General features: G+C 46.8%; 1 protein-coding gene across 2 annotated transcripts in view; it reads left to right on the top strand.

Moving 5' to 3' along the window:
• The window catches only part of LOC138672724 (cingulin-like), a 24759-nt gene extending 9471 nt beyond the window's left edge, over positions 1–15288 (top strand). The window contains exons 6-9 of one of the 2 annotated variants that reach the window (XM_069761015.1): positions 66–298; positions 5819–5891; positions 14675–14737; positions 14971–15288. In XM_069761015.1, the coding sequence (XP_069617116.1) occupies positions 66–298; positions 5819–5891; positions 14675–14737; positions 14971–15156 (555 nt within the window). In that variant the 3' untranslated portion in view covers positions 15157–15288. Of the gene's footprint in view, positions 1–65; positions 299–3135; positions 3292–5818; positions 5892–14674; positions 14738–14970 lie in introns of those variants that run through there. The other variant, XM_069761016.1, reaches the window with a different exon arrangement.
• The last annotated feature ends 211 nt before the right edge of the window (positions 15289–15499 follow it).

Genomic DNA, 15499 nt, shown 5'->3' with positions numbered 1-15499 from the left:
GTAGGGGCTTGTGTCCAAAAAAAAGTGCAATGATTCATTTTTTTTTTTTTTTTAAATAAATATAGAAAGTTTCCTATGGAAGGACGGTGCAGCTGGGGAGAGCTCTGCTGGGCAGGACGCAGGATCCCACCGGTGTTCGCAGTCTCACCCCCGAGGATGTGCTCAAGCAACTGAGCTCTGAGACTATTCAACACGTGCACCAGCAAACAAGGCTGCAGCTGGCGGAAGCTGAAAAGGAGCTTGCCAAATGGAAACGGGACGCTGCCAACCAAACCGCTCTGGATGAAAATCAAAGGAGGTAACACCATTGTGGCAAAAGATCACAAGGTTTACAGCGTTATCATCCTGCATGAGACACTGATCAATTTACACCATTTATTCTTTCTAATCTGTCTAAATCCAAGCCAATATTTAAGGGTTATTTCTAGTGATGAGCGAACGTGATCGGAGAAGGTGTAATGCTTGGGTGCTAATAGAGAGTATTCGAGCCGAAGACAATATTTGAGTGTCTGCCGTTGTTTGACAGCTGCATCACATGCAGGGGTTGCCTAACAAACAGGTGTGAACACGCTCTTATATTTGGGGCTGTGGTTGTGTCTGGTTCTGCTATTACATTTAAACTCATACTAAAGAGTAGTCAGAACACCGCTGCCATTATTTACAGTGATTATGATTAACCCCATTTAGCTGTTCTAGTAAGTTTTTTTTTTTTTTTTTTCTGACATTTTCTTAGTTGCATTTTAGATCAAAAGTCATGGTCAGTAAACTGCTTACAACACAGCAAAGGGATTTCATTGTTAAGTTATCAGTCAGGAAAAGGGTACAAAAAAATGTCCAAGTCATTCTATATACCATATAATGTCACTGTTGGCGTCATTTTGGCACAACAGTGACATTATCTAGTACTGAACGTCCCTCAAAAACTGAGACAAGAAGAAAATTGGTCCAAGAAACCTTCAGCAACATTAAAGGAGCTGCAGGAATTTCTGTCAATTAATGGATGCCAAAACAATCTGCCGTATTCTTCTTATGTTTGTCCTGTGGGGTAGGGTGACAAGATGGAAGTTTTTGTTTACAAAGAAAAAACATCGAAGCCTGATTGTTTTGCCCAAACTTACATCAACACTGCCAGGATGTGGGAAAGAATACCGTACCCTCAGCGAAGAAGGCAGCATTATGCTTCTTATCTGCTAGGACAGTAAATTGCTTTCTTTTTTTGTGTGGCAAAAGTGCAGTGTGTGAGCATACCTAAAAGGTGGAAAAAAAGTTATGATTTTTCTTGTTTTTGTTAAAAAAAAAAATAAAAAAATTGCCATGTCCTTAAGTGTTTTTTGTAGACTTTTACAATTTTTTTTCACTTTGGATCAGAAGTACAATTTCTCAGCCCGTAGCGTCTCCATTTTTCATGATCTGGGGTCGGTTGAGGGCTTATTTTTTGAGTGCCGAGATGACGTTTTTAATGACAGCATTTTGGTGTACATACGATCTTTTAATCGCCAGTTATTGCATTTTAATGCAATGTCGCGGCGACCAAAAACCGTAATTCTGGCGTTTCAATTTTTTTTTTCTCTCTCTGCGCCGTTTAGCGATCAGGTTAATCTTTTTTTTTATTTTTTTTTATTTATTTATTTTGAATGGGGCGAAAGGGGGGTGATTTAAACTTTTATTTATTTTTTTCACATTTTTTTTTTCACTTTTTTTTTTTTTTTTTTTTACTTTTGCCATGCTTCAGTAGCCTCCATAGGAGGCTAGAAGCTGGCACAACTCGATCGCCTCTGCTACATAGCAGTGATCTGATGATCTATGCAGCAGAAATGCAGGTGTGCTGTGAGCGCCGACCACAGGGTAGCGCTCATAGCTAGCCGAGATCAGTAACCATAGAGGTCTCAAGGACCTCTATGGTTGCTATGCAGAAGCATAGCTGACCACCGATCAAGTGACGGGGGTCGGCGATGCGATCATTTCCAGCCAGATGGCCGGAAGCGCCGGTTAAATGCCGCTGTCAGCGTTTGACAGCGGCATTTAACTACTTAATAGCGGCAGGTGGATTGCGATTTCACCCGCCGCTATTGCGGGCACATGTCAGCTGTTCAAAACTGCGGGCACATGTCCCGGCTTTGATGCAGGCTGTTTTTTCTTCTGTTAGAGCGTGCGGTAACCCATTTTATATGCGATATGCGGAAACTGCGACTTCAAGCATACTTTGTCGCTTGTGAGTGCGGTAAGCCCACACTAGACACGCTATGTGTCTTCAGCCCTGGTTACCGCACGCTCTAACAGAAGGAAGAACTGTCAGATCACACACAGATCCCGCGCTCCTGGATACTGGCACGATACACCAGAACATTATTACGGCTTTGTCTTTATAGATGAGCTAAATTGCTCTGAGGAAGGTTCGCACTGGACCGAAAACGTTCAGCAACTGATCTGTTTGTCTGGATGTGAAATAAATAATCTTATTCTTCTTCAAGAAATTGAGTGCCAAGTTTTTCTATATACCAGAGAAAATAGAAGTAGGGACATGGCTGCGTATCTGTGACTTTCTTCTGGCACGTGCCCTTTTAGATTCATGGCTACCACTGTAGTGTTCATCATGTGCACAACGAGTGTTGCCTTAGGCTAGGTCCACATTGCGTTAGTAACGGATCCGTTAAACAGATTGCCCTTAAGCAGCACTAGCGCAATGTAACAGATTCTTTAACCCCTTCATGACCCAGCCTATTTTGACCTTAATGACCTGGCTGTTTTTTGCAATTCTGACCAGTGTCCCTTTTTATGAGGTATTAACTCGGGAACAGGTCCTAGCGGTTCTGAGATTGTTTTTATTTCGTGACATATTGGGCTTCATGTTAGTGGTAAATTTAGGTCGATAATTTTTGCGTTTTTGTGAAAAAAAAGGAAATTTTGGCGAAAATTTCGCAATTTTTGAATTTTTATTCTGTTAAACCAGAGAGTTATGTGACACAAAATAGTTAATAAATAACTACCCACATGTCTACTTTACATCAGCACAGTTTTGTAAACTTTTTTTTGCTAGGAAGTTATAAGGGTTAAAATTTGACCAGCGATTTCTAATTTTTACAACGAAATTTACAAAACAATTTTTTTTTTTTTTTTTTTTTTTTTTTTTTTAAGGGACAACCTCACATTTGAAGTCAGTTTGAGGGGTCTATATGGCTGAAAATACCCAAAAGTGACACCATTCTAAAAACTGCACCCCTCATGGTGCACAAAACCACATTCAAGAAGTTTATTAACCCTTCAGGTGTTTCACAGCAGAAGAAGCAACATGGAAGGAAAAAATGAACATTTAACTTTTTAGTCACAAAAATGATCTTTTAGCAACAATTTTTTTATTTTCCGAAGGGTAAAAAGAGAAACTGGATCGCAAAAGTTATTGTACAATTTGCCCTGAGTACGCCGATACCCCATATGTCGGGGGAACCACTGTTTGGGCGCACGGCAGGGCTCGGAAGGGAAGGAGCGCCATTTGACTTTTGAATGAAAAATTAGCTCCATCGTTAGCGGTCACCATGTCGTGTTTGGAGAGCCCGTGTGCCTAAACATTGGAGCTCCCCCACAAGTGACCCCATTTTGGAAACTAGACCACCCAAGGAACTTATCTAGATGCATAGTGAGCACTTTGAACCCCCCAGGTGCTTCACAAATTGATCCGTAAAATGAAAAAGTACTTTTTTTTTTTTTCACAAAAAAATTCTTTTAGCCTCAATTTTTCTTAATTTTCACAAGGACAACATGATAAAATGGATCCTAAAATGCGTTGGGCAATTTCTCCTGAGTACGCCGATACCTCACATGTGTGGGTAAACCACTGTTTGGGCACACGGCAAGGCTCGGAAGGGAAGGAGCGCCATTTGACTTTTGAATGAAAAATTAGCTCCAATCGTTAGCGGACACCATGTCGCGTTTGGAGAGCCCCTGTGTGTCTAAATATTGGAGCTCCCCCACGTGACCCCATTTTGGTAACTAGACCCCCCAAGGAGCTTATCTAGATGTACGGTGACCATTTTAAGCCCTCAAGTGCTTCACAGAAGTTTATAACGCAGAGCCGTGAAAATAAAAAATCATTTTTTTTTTCGTCAAATTATTTTTTAGCCTGCAATCTTTTATTTTCACAAGAGTAAGGCTACGTTCACATTTGCGTTGCGTCGGGCGCAGCTGCAGCGATGCATGCGTCATGTGCCCCTATATTTAACATGGGCGCATGGACATGCGTTGTGTTGCGTTTTGTGACGCATGCGTCTTTTTTGGCGCAAGCGTCAGGGCGCAGAGGACGCTGCAAGTTGCATTTTTTTGCGCCAAAAATCATGCTAAAAATGGACGCGTTTTGCATGCGTTGTGCATTGCGTCGTCGACGCAACGCCCAACAACGCAAATGTGAACGTAGCCTAACAGGAGAAATTGGACCCCAAAAGTAACCCCAACACACCCCTAACCCTAATCCCAACTGTAGCCATAACCCTAATCGCAACCCTAACCACAACTCTAACCCCAACACACCCCTAATCCCAACCCTAACCAGAAGCCTAATCTTAACCCTATTTCCAACCCTAGCCCTAATTCCAACCCTAAGGCTATGTGCCCACGTTGCGGATTCGTGTGAGATATTTCCGCACCATTTTTGAAAAATCCGCAGGTAAAAGGCACTGCGTTTTACCTGCGGATTTACCGTGGATTTCCACAGTTTTTTTTGTGCGGATTTAACCTGCGGATTCCTATTGAGGAACAGGTGTAAAACGCTGCGGAATTCGCACAAAGAATTGACATGCTGCGGAAAATACAACGCAGCGTTTTCGCGTGGTATTTTCCGCACCATGGGCACAGCGGATTTGGTTTTCCATAGGTTTACATGGTACTGTAAACCTGATGGAACAGTGCTACGAATCCGCAGCGGCCAATCTGCTGCAGATTCGCGGCCAATCCACACCGTGTGCACATAGCCTAATTCTAACCCTAGTTCTAGCCCTAACCCTAGTGGGAAAAATAAAAGTAAATATATTTTCTTTATTTTATTATTGTCCCTACCTATGGGGGTGATAAAGGGATGGGGGGTTTAGTTCATTTACTACTTTTATTTTTTTTTTATTATTTTGATCACTGTGCACGGGGGGAGCGGACAGGACGACGGAGGGGAGCGGAGCACAAGACGGAGGACTGGGGAGGAGATCGGTGGCGGTGGAGGGGGGCAGATCAGGGTTTCCAGCCATGGCCGATGATATTGCAGCATCGGCCATGACTGGAGTGTAATATTTCACCAGTTTTCATAGGTGAAATATTACAAATTGCTCTGATTGGCTGTTTCACTTTCAACAGCCAATCAGAGCAATCGTAGCCACGTGGGGGTGAAGCCACCCCCCCGGGCTGAAGTACAACTCGCTGTCCCTGCGGATCGGGTGAAATTGGAGTTAACCCTTTCACCCGATCTGCAGTGACACTATCCCTCCATGACGCCACATAGGTGTCACAGGTCGGAATGGCACCGACTTTCATGACGCCTACATGGCGTCACAGGTCAGGAAGGGGTTAACGCACCCATTGCCATCCATTATCGTAACGCATGTCAAAATCTGCATGTGTTGACGATGGTACGTTACTTTGTGACCTTCGAACGTGGTCTACCGCATTTCGGGTACGTTGGGTCTAACACACAGCGAACACACGTGTTTGCTGTGCATAGACCTCCATTACGAACGCATGCCGACGCAATGGTACCATGCGTTAGACGGATGGCACTAACGCGATGTGAGCCTAGCCTAACAATGTGTTAAACATTGGTTGTCTGTGTTCTTTCATTCAGAACTCTGGCTTTGAAGGTGGGATCCACTGAGCAGCACGTCAAGGAGGTGCAGCATCGAATCCAGCAGCTAAAGGTGTGAAGTGGTTTGGTTATTCCCATTCCTTATTTATTAACTTGTCCGTATTAAAGGGTTTGTGCAGTGTTGTTCACTTCTGCAGCCAGATGCGAGGGCATGGTTGACCACAAGTTTTGATGTACCTGATGGGGAAGTGTGGACGATCCGTAAATACTGTTCACCGGTCGTGTTTAATAGAATTGGACGCTAGCGCAATGGCTGACAGTTGTGCATGTGTCCCGGCAAAGTGATAGACTCCCCTCCTGATGTGGGCATGAGACGCATTGGCCAAACCCTCTAACCCTAACCCATGAAACTAGAGGGTGCAGAGAGCTTTTACTGCACAGTTTAGAAGGCTGTATACTGAGGACAACCATGTCAGCAATTCGCTTTCAGCCAAAGGATACCCCCTATTAATACTGACTGACAGCAACTCACGATCCTGAGGGCAGTTAATACAGTAGGTTTGCAAAACTGGACTGAAAAGTGCCTTTTTTTTTTTTCAGTTTTACCGTGAAAACTGTACTGCCGTTAATAAACAAATTGAAATCTGCACCATTTACTGTACAATTGCATGTTGTGGTTTTTGGCTGCATAATTGCCATTCTAGGACCCCTTAACACGTGGCCATACGCCATCTGTAGAGAAGCAGTGAGGGTGTGATGCTGAGGTTCCAATGATGGCAAGGTCTGATATTTCATATGTAGGCTCCTCCTGTGCTACAGTCAACAATTGAGTGCCTTCAACCCATGCACAGTAAGGCCGGCGTCACTCAGCGTATGAAAATACGGTCCGTGTTTTACGGCCGTAATACGCAGTAATTGTCCCAAAACACTGTTCCATATTCAATGCGAGGATGCGATTTTTAGGCACAAATTTATCTGTGTGTCATCCATATGGCTTCCGTACGGCGTTTTTTTTTCTCTTCCACGCAGGCTTGCAAAATGGACATATCATGGATCCGTCAGCTCAAATATTCTTGAAAACCTATATACAGTATATAGATAGATAGCAGAAAAGCCGGTAATTCAATTGCTGGCTTTTCCTTTGCCGGCTTTTCCTATCTCCTTCACAAACCCGACAGGATATGAGACATGGTTTACGTACAGTAAACCATCTCATATCCCTTTTATTAGATATTCCTCTTTACTAATGTAACAAGTGTCTGTGTAAAATTTGGAGTCTCTAGCTATTAAAGGGTTAAATCCCAGAAAAAATTGGCGTGGGCTCCCGCGCAATTTTCTCCGCCAGAGCGGGAAAGCCAGTGACTGAGGGCAGATTTTAATAGCCTAGAGAGGGACCATGGTTATTGCCCCCCACCCCCCCGGCTAAAAACATCTGCCCCCGGCCACCCCAGAAAAGGCACGTCTGGAAGAGGCGCCTATTCTGGCACTTAGCCTCTCTCTTCCCACTCCTGTGTAGTGGTGGGATATGTGGTAATGAAGGGTTAATGTCACCTTGCTATTGAAAGGTGACATTAAGCCAGGTTAATAATGGAGAGGTGTCAATTATGACACCTATCCATTATTAATCCAATAATACAAAATGGTTAATAAAACACACAAACATTATTAAAAAGTATTTTAATGAAATAAAGACACAGGGTGTTTTAATATTTTATTATACTCTTAAGCCACCTGAAGACCCTTGTCACCTGAAACCAGGTAAAAAAACCCAAAACAAACAACAATATTCCATACCTTCCATCGTTCAGTCTTGTCCCACGCTGTAAATCGATCTGAAGGGGTTAAATCATTTTACACCCAGGAGCTCTGCTAATGCAGCTGTGCTCCTGTCTGTAAAACTTGGTGAATGAATGGAATGCAGGGGAATGTACTGTTGTTACCTCGAGTCGCGGTGATGCGCCCTCTGCTGGATGAACTCGTATGAACTCGAGCCTGGGAAAATATTCTGAAAAGTTCCCAGGCTCGAGTTCATATGAGTTCATCCAGCAGAGGGCGCATCACCGCAACTCGAGGTAACTACAGTACATTCCCCTGCATTCCATTCATTCACCAAGTTTTACAGACAGGAGCACAGCTGCATTAGCAGAGCTCCTGGGTGTAAAATGATTTAACCCCCTCAGATGGATTTACAGCGTGGGACAAGACTGAACGACGGAAGGTATGGAATATTGTTTGTTTGTTTTTAAAATTTGTTTCAGGTGACAAGGGTCTTCAGGTGGATTAAGAGAATAATAAAATATTAAAACACAATGTGTCTTTATTTCATTAAAATACTTTTTAATGTGTGTGTTTTATTAACCATTTCGTACTATTGGATTAATAATGGATATGTGTCATAATTGACGCCTCTCCATTATTAACCTGGCTTAATATCACCTTACACTAGCAAGGTGACATTAACCCTTCATTACCACATATCCCACCACTACACAGGAGTGGGAAGAGAGAGGCTAAGTGCCAGAATAGGCGCATCTTCCAGATGTGCCTTTTCTGGGGTGGCTGGGGGCAGGTGTTTTTAGCCGGGGGCAGGTGTTTTTAGCCGGGGGGGTGGGGGGCAATAACCATGGTCCCTCTCTAGGCTATTAATATCTGCCCTCAGTCACTGGCTTTCCCACTCTGGCGGAGAAAATTGCGCGGGAGCCCACGCCAATTTTTTCCGGGATTTAACCCTTTAATTTAATAGCTAAAGACCCCAAATTTTACAAAGAGACACTTGTTACATTAGTAAAGAGGAATATGTAATAAAAGAAGGGATATGAGATAGTTTACTGTATGTAAACCATGTCTCATATCCTGTCGGATTTGTGAAGGAGATAGCAAAATCCAGCAATTGTATTACCGGCTTTTCTGCTACCTAGCGCTGAATAAAAAAAAAAAAAATTATATATATATATATAATCTCAGACAGTCTCACTTCAAGAGACTGTCTGCTCTCCTCCCAGACTTCACCTCCAAGGAGGAGGAAGAGAAACTACCGATAATACGGGGGGAAGAGGAAAGTGCAGTGGCCGTAGCAGCGGAATATGTCAGTGCCTGCCACAGACTAAGAGGAGCCTGATATGTCATGGATTCCTGTACCCCAACACTGGACATATCCCTATCCCCCGACTAAAGAGCCTGATATGTCATGGACTCCTATACCGCACCCTGGAAACATCCCCTATCCTCTAAAAGGAATTTGATATTCCCTGGACCTCTATATGCCTCCCTCCCCCACCCCCGTATTTTTACCATATGCTTTGGCAATGCTAACATGTACTTAGTCCTGCCAATAAAGCTCATTTGAATTGAATTGAGAGCGGGTGTGAGAACACAGAGAGAGAGAGCGGGTGTGAGAACAGAGAGAGAGAGCGGGTGTGAGAACCGAGAGAGAGAGAGCGGGTGTGAGAACCGAGAGAGAGAGAGAGCGGGTGTGAGAACAGAGAGAGAGAGCGGGTGTGAGAACAGAGAGAGAGAGAGCGGGTGTGAGAACCGAGAGAGAGAGAGAGCGGGTGTGAGAACCGAGAGAGAGAGCGGGTGTGAGAACCGAGAGAGAGAGCGGGTGTGAGAACCGAGAGAGAGAGCGGGTGTGAGAACCGAGAGAGAGAGCGGGTGTGAGAACCGAGAGAGAGAGCGGGTGTGAGAACCGAGAGAGAGAGCGGGTGTGAGAACCGAGAGAGAGAGCGGGTGTGAGGACAGAGAGAGAGCGGGTGTGAGGACAGAGAGAGAGCGGGTGAGAGAACAGAGAGAGAGCGTGTGAGAGCGGGTGAGAGAGCGGGTGTGAGAACCGAGAGAGAGAGCGGGTGTGAGAACCGAGAGAGAGAGCGGGTGTGAGAACCGAGAGAGAGAGCGGGTGTGAGGACGAGAGAGAGAGCGGGTGTGAGGACAGAGAGAGAGCGGGTGAGAGAACAGAGAGAGAGAGCGTGTGAGAGCGGTTGTGAGAACAGAGAGAGAGCGGTTGTGAGAACAGAGAGAGAGCGGTTGTGAGAACAGAGAGAGAGCGGTTGTGAGAACAGAGAGAGAGCGGTTGTGAGAACAGAGAGAGAGCGGTTGTGAGGACAGAGAGAGAGCGGGTGTGAGGACAGAGAGAGAGCGGGTGTGAGGACAGAGAGAGAGCGGGTGTGAGAACAGAGAGAGAGAGAGCGGGTGAGAGAACAGAGAGCGTGTGAGAGAGCGTGTGAGAGAGCGTGTGAGAGAGAGCGTGTGAGAGCGGTTGTGAGAACAGAGAGAGCGGTTGTGAGAACAGAGAGCGGTTGTGAGAACAGAGAGAGCGGTTGTGAGAACAGAGAGAGCGGTTGTGAGAACAGAGAGAGCGGGTGTGAGAACAGAGAGAGCGGGTGTGAGAACAGAGAGAGCGGGTGTGAGAACAGAGAGAGCGGGTGTGAGAACAGAGAGAGCGGGTGTGAGAACAGAGAGAGCGGGTGTGAGAACAGAGAGAGCGGGTGTGAGAACAGAGAGAGCGGGTGTGAGAACAGAGAGAGCGGTTGTGAGAACAGAGAGAGCGGTTGTGAGAACAGAGAGAGCGGTTGTGAGAACAGAGAGAGCGGTTGTGAGAACAGAGAGAGCGGTTGTGAGAACAGAGAGAGCGGGTGTGAGAACAGAGAGAGCGGGTGTGAGAACAGAGAGAGCGGGTGTGAGAACAGAGAGAGCGGGTGTGAGAACAGAGAGAGCGGGTGTGAGAACAGAGAGAGCGGGTGTGAGAACAGAGAGAGCGGGTGTGAGAACAGAGAGAGCGGGTGTGAGAACAGAGAGAGCGGGTGTGAGAACAGAGAGAGCGGTTGTGAGAACAGAGAGCGGTTGTGAGAACAGAGAGAGCGGTTGTGAGAACAGAGAGAGCGGTTGTGAGAACAGAGAGAGCGGTTGTGAGAACAGAGAGAGCGGTTGTGAGAACAGAGAGAGCGGTTGTGAGAACAGAGAGAGCGGTTGTGAGAACAGAGAGAGCGGTTGTGAGAACAGAGAGAGCGGGTGTGAGAACAGAGAGAGCGGGTGTGAGAACAGAGAGAGCGGGTGTGAGAACAGAGAGAGCGGGTGTGAGAACAGAGAGAGCGGGTGTGAGAACAGAGAGAGCGGTTGTGAGAACAGAGAGAGCGGTTGTGAGAACAGAGAGAGCGGTTGTGAGAACAGAGAGAGCGGTTGTGAGAACAGAGAGAGCGGTTGTGAGAACAGAGAGCGGTTGTGAGAACAGAGAGAGCGGGTGTGAGAACAGAGAGAGCGGGTGTGAGAACAGAGAGAGCGGGTGTGAGAACAGAGAGAGCGGGTGTGAGAACAGAGAGAGCGGGTGTGAGAACAGAGAGCGGGTGTGAGAACAGAGAGAGCGGGTGTGAGAACAGAGAGAGCGGTTGTGAGAACAGAGAGAGCGGTTGTGAGAACAGAGAGAGCGGTTGTGAGAACAGAGAGAGCGGTTGTGAGAACAGAGAGAGCGGTTGTGAGAACAGAGAGAGCGGTTGTGAGAACAGAGAGAGCGGTTGTGAGAACAGAGAGAGCGGTTGTGAGAACAGAGAGAGCGGTTGTGAGAACAGAGAGAGCGGGTGTGAGAACAGAGAGAGCGGGTGTGAGAACAGAGAGAGCGGGTGTGAGAACAGAGAGAGCGGGTGAGAGAGAGCGTGTGAGAGCGGTTGTGAGAACAGAGAGAGCGGTTGTGAGAACAGAGAGAGCGGTTGTGAGAACAGAGAGAGCGGTTGTGAGAACAGAGAGAGCGGTTGTGAGAACAGAGAGAGCGGGTGTGAGAACAGAGAGCGGGTGTGAGAACAGAGAGAGCGGGTGTGAGAACAGAGAGAGCGGGTGTGAGAACAGAGAGAGCGGGTGTGAGAACAGAGAGAGCGGGTGTGAGAACAGAGAGAGCGGGTGTGAGAACAGAGAGAGCGGGTGTGAGAACAGAGAGAGCGGTTGTGAGAACAGAGAGAGCGGTTGTGAGAACAGAGAGCGGTTGTGAGAACAGAGAGAGCGGTTGTGAGAACAGAGAGAGCGGTTGTGAGAACAGAGAGCGGTTGTGAGAACAGAGAGCGGGTGTGAGAACAGAGAGAGCGGGTGTGAGAACAGAGAGAGCGGGTGTGAGAACAGAGAGAGCGGGTGTGAGAACAGAGAGAGCGGGTGTGAGAACAGAGAGAGCGGGTGTGAGAACAGAGAGAGCGGGTGTGAGAACAGAGAGAGCGGGTGTGAGAACAGAGAGAGCGGGTGTGAGAACAGAGAGAGCGGTTGTGAGAACAGAGAGAGCGGTTGTGAGAACAGAGAGAGCGGTTGTGAGAACAGAGAGAGCGGTTGTGAGAACAGAGAGAGCGGTTGTGAGAACAGAGAGAGCGGTTGTGAGAACAGAGAGAGCGGTTGTGAGAACAGAGAGAGCGGTTGTGAGAACAGAGAGAGCGGGTGTGAGAACAGAGAGAGCGGGTGTGAGAACAGAGAGAGCGGGTGTGAGAACAGAGAGAGCGTGTGAGAGAGAGCGTGTGAGAGCGGTTGTGAGAACAGAGAGAGCGGGTGTGAGAACAGAGAGAGCGGGTGTGAGAACAGAGAGCGGTTGTGAGGACGAGAGAGAGCGGGTGTGAGGACGAGAGAGAGCGGGTGTGAGGACAGAGAGAGAGCGGGTGTGAGGACAGAGAGAGCGGGTGTGAGAACAGAGAGAGAGAGCGGGTGAGAGAGCGTGTGAGCGGTTGTGAGAACAGAGAGAGCGGGTGTGAGAACAGAGAGAGCGGGTGTGAGAGAGCGGGTGTGAGAGAGCGGGTGTGAGAGAGCGGGTGTGAGAGAGCGGGTGTGAGAGAGCGGGTGTGAGAGAGCGGGTGTGAGAGAGCGGGTGTGAGAACACAGAGCGAGAGCGGATGACAAAAGGTGAAATCCAGAAGATGCTACACAAAGTCAAAGAGGAATATCTCAGCATCTGGAGGAACGACATAAACAAATCCCAGAAACTGACAATATACCGGAAAATACAGAGGGAGAAAACTGGCCCCATATCTAGAGACACTAGAAAACCCCAAAGATCGACAGATCCTGAGCCGGTACAGACTGAGCGCCCACAGCCTACTCATCGAATCCGGGCGGCACCGACAGAACTACAAGCCTCGAGAGAACAGACTCTGCCAGCAGTGCCCCCAGGAGGCCGTGGAGGATGAGGCCCACTTCCTGCTGAGGTGCCCCAAATACTCCGCAGTGAGGGACACTCACTTCAAGAGACTGTCTGATCTCCTCCCAGACTTCACCTCCAAGGAGGAGGAAGAGAAACTGCCGATAATACTGGGGGAAGAGGAAAGTGCAGTGGCCGTAGCAGCGGAATATGTCAGTGCCTGCCACAGACTAAGAGGAGCCTGATATGTCATGGACTCCCGTACCCCAACACTGGACATATCCCTATCCTCCGACTAAAGAGCCTGATATGTCATGGACTTCTATACCCCACCCTGGAAACATCCCCTATCCTCTAAAAGGAATTTGATATACCCTGGACCTCTATATGCCTCCCTCCCCCACCCCCGTATTTTTACCATATGCTTTGGCAATGCTATAATTAGGGTACCGTCACACTATACCATTTCGATCGCTACGACGGTACGATTCGTGACGTTCCAGCGATATCGTTACGATATCGCTGTGTCTGACACGCAGCAGCGATCGGGGATCCTGCTGAGAATCGTACGTCGTAGCAGATCGTTTGGAACTTTGTTTCGTCGCTGGATCTCCCGCTGTCATCGCTAGATCGGTGCGTGTGACACCGATCTAGCGATGCGATGCGTTCGCTTGTAACCAGGGTAAACATTGGGTTACTAAGCGCAGGGCCGCGCTTAGTAACCCGATGTTTACCCTGGTAACCCAGGGACCTCGGCATCGGTGGTCGCTGGAGAGCTGTCTGTGTGACAGCTCCCCAGCGACCACACTACGATTTACCTACGATCACGGCCAGGTCGTATCGCTGGTCGTGATCGTAGGTAAATCGTATAGTGTGACGGTACCCTAACATGTACTTAGTCCTGCCAATAAAGCTCAATTGAATTGAGATTAGAGAGAGGGAGAGAGAGAGAGATACCAGCTTTTCTTTAGAACACTGCTGTGTATTTCTCGCAAGTCACACTGCTGGTCCGTGTGTAATCCGTAATTTTCTCGGCCCCATAGACTTTCATTGGCGTATTTTTTTTTTTTTTTTTTGTGCAATACGGTGACAAACGCAGCATGCTGCAATTTTCTATGGCCGTACAAGACCGTATAATACGGATCCGTAAAATACGGCAGATAGGCCATAGAGAATCATTGGGCCGTGTGCAATGCGTATTTTCTGTACGTATTTTCTGCGCTCATACGTCCGTAAAACTCGCTAGTGTGACACCGGCCTAAAAGTGAGAATTGGCGGCATTAAGAGTATGCATGTCATGAGTATCATCGGACTCTTCCTGGGCAGCGTTCACACTGGTTGTAGGCCGTATGATAGAAGCTCTACAACACTTCTGCACAAACTAATACTACTCCCAAGTTTTCCTCTGAGTGCAGAATAACGGATGGCCCTTCAAGTATCACTAGTAGTGTGCATGTGACAATGCTGTGCGGCCTCCTTCACTTTGCAGGTTTCAAGACAAAACCAGAAGAGAAAATATATATATATATATATATATATATATATATATATATATATATATATATATATATATATATATATATATATATATATAAAATCTCATCTGTACTTTTTAGGTGATGGTTTTTATGACTAAGATGTGAGTTTCCAGGGCGGTTTATGAGTAGTCTTGACTCTTGTAAGCCTCCTAATGAAACGTCCTGAAGTCTTTTTCTGAGCGTGGTGTATATCAGTGTGTTTCTGTAATGGTTTGCTAATGTCATTGCTGCAGCTCCTCAATGTATTTCTCTTCTTCTACACAGGAAGAACTGATCACCCTGATAGCGCAGATCAAACGGGTAGAGGAAAATGAATCCGAATTACAGGCAAGTATCCACGCCTCTTGTTAGTCCTCTGTCTGGAGATACACATGTGTGACATCTCTGGATAAAAGAAGAATGTAATACACAATAGTGGAGATGGCGACGCCATTCATCTAGATTTGATATGGGCACAGATGTCATGGTGGCTTGGGTGTTGTACAGTAGGCCTGTCTGATCAATTAAATGATTTCTTTATTGCCATAGACATATAGTTATTTTTATCCCCGACTCACCAGGTGACTGTGCAGATGAAGAGACAGCAGATCAGTGACTGTTTAAAAAACGCAAACCGGAACATCGAGCTGTCTGAAGAAGAAGAGAGCGACACAATGAAGCGGAGACTGCAGAGGATTCTTCATAGGAAAGACAACTATCTAGAGCGAGAGCGGATCCTTCAGAGGCTGAAAGAAACCCTAAAATGACTCCAATAGCAGATTGTCTCTTACAACAGAGGTTTTCTCACTTATTGAGAACTGTATATGATTAATATAAAATACTAGATGGTGGCCCGATTCTTACACATTGGGTATTTATTGCCCAGCCACGTATGTAGCAGGTTAAAAAATACTTAAAATAAAAAATATACTCACCTTCCGAAGGGCCCCTTGCAGTCCTGTCTCCTGTGTGCGGTGCACGCGGCAGCTTCCGGTCCCAGGGTTGGTATGAGCGCAGGACCTGTGATGACATCACGATCACATGACCGTGACGTCATGGAAGGTCCTTCTCGCATAGCATCCTTGGCACCGGAGCCTGCCGCTTGCACTG

Source organism: Ranitomeya imitator, chromosome 3 (assembly GCF_032444005.1).
Source record: "Ranitomeya imitator isolate aRanImi1 chromosome 3, aRanImi1.pri, whole genome shotgun sequence".
In the NCBI taxonomy this organism is placed as follows: domain Eukaryota; kingdom Metazoa; phylum Chordata; class Amphibia; order Anura; family Dendrobatidae; genus Ranitomeya; species Ranitomeya imitator.
This window is presented reverse-complemented; position numbering and strand designations above follow the sequence as displayed.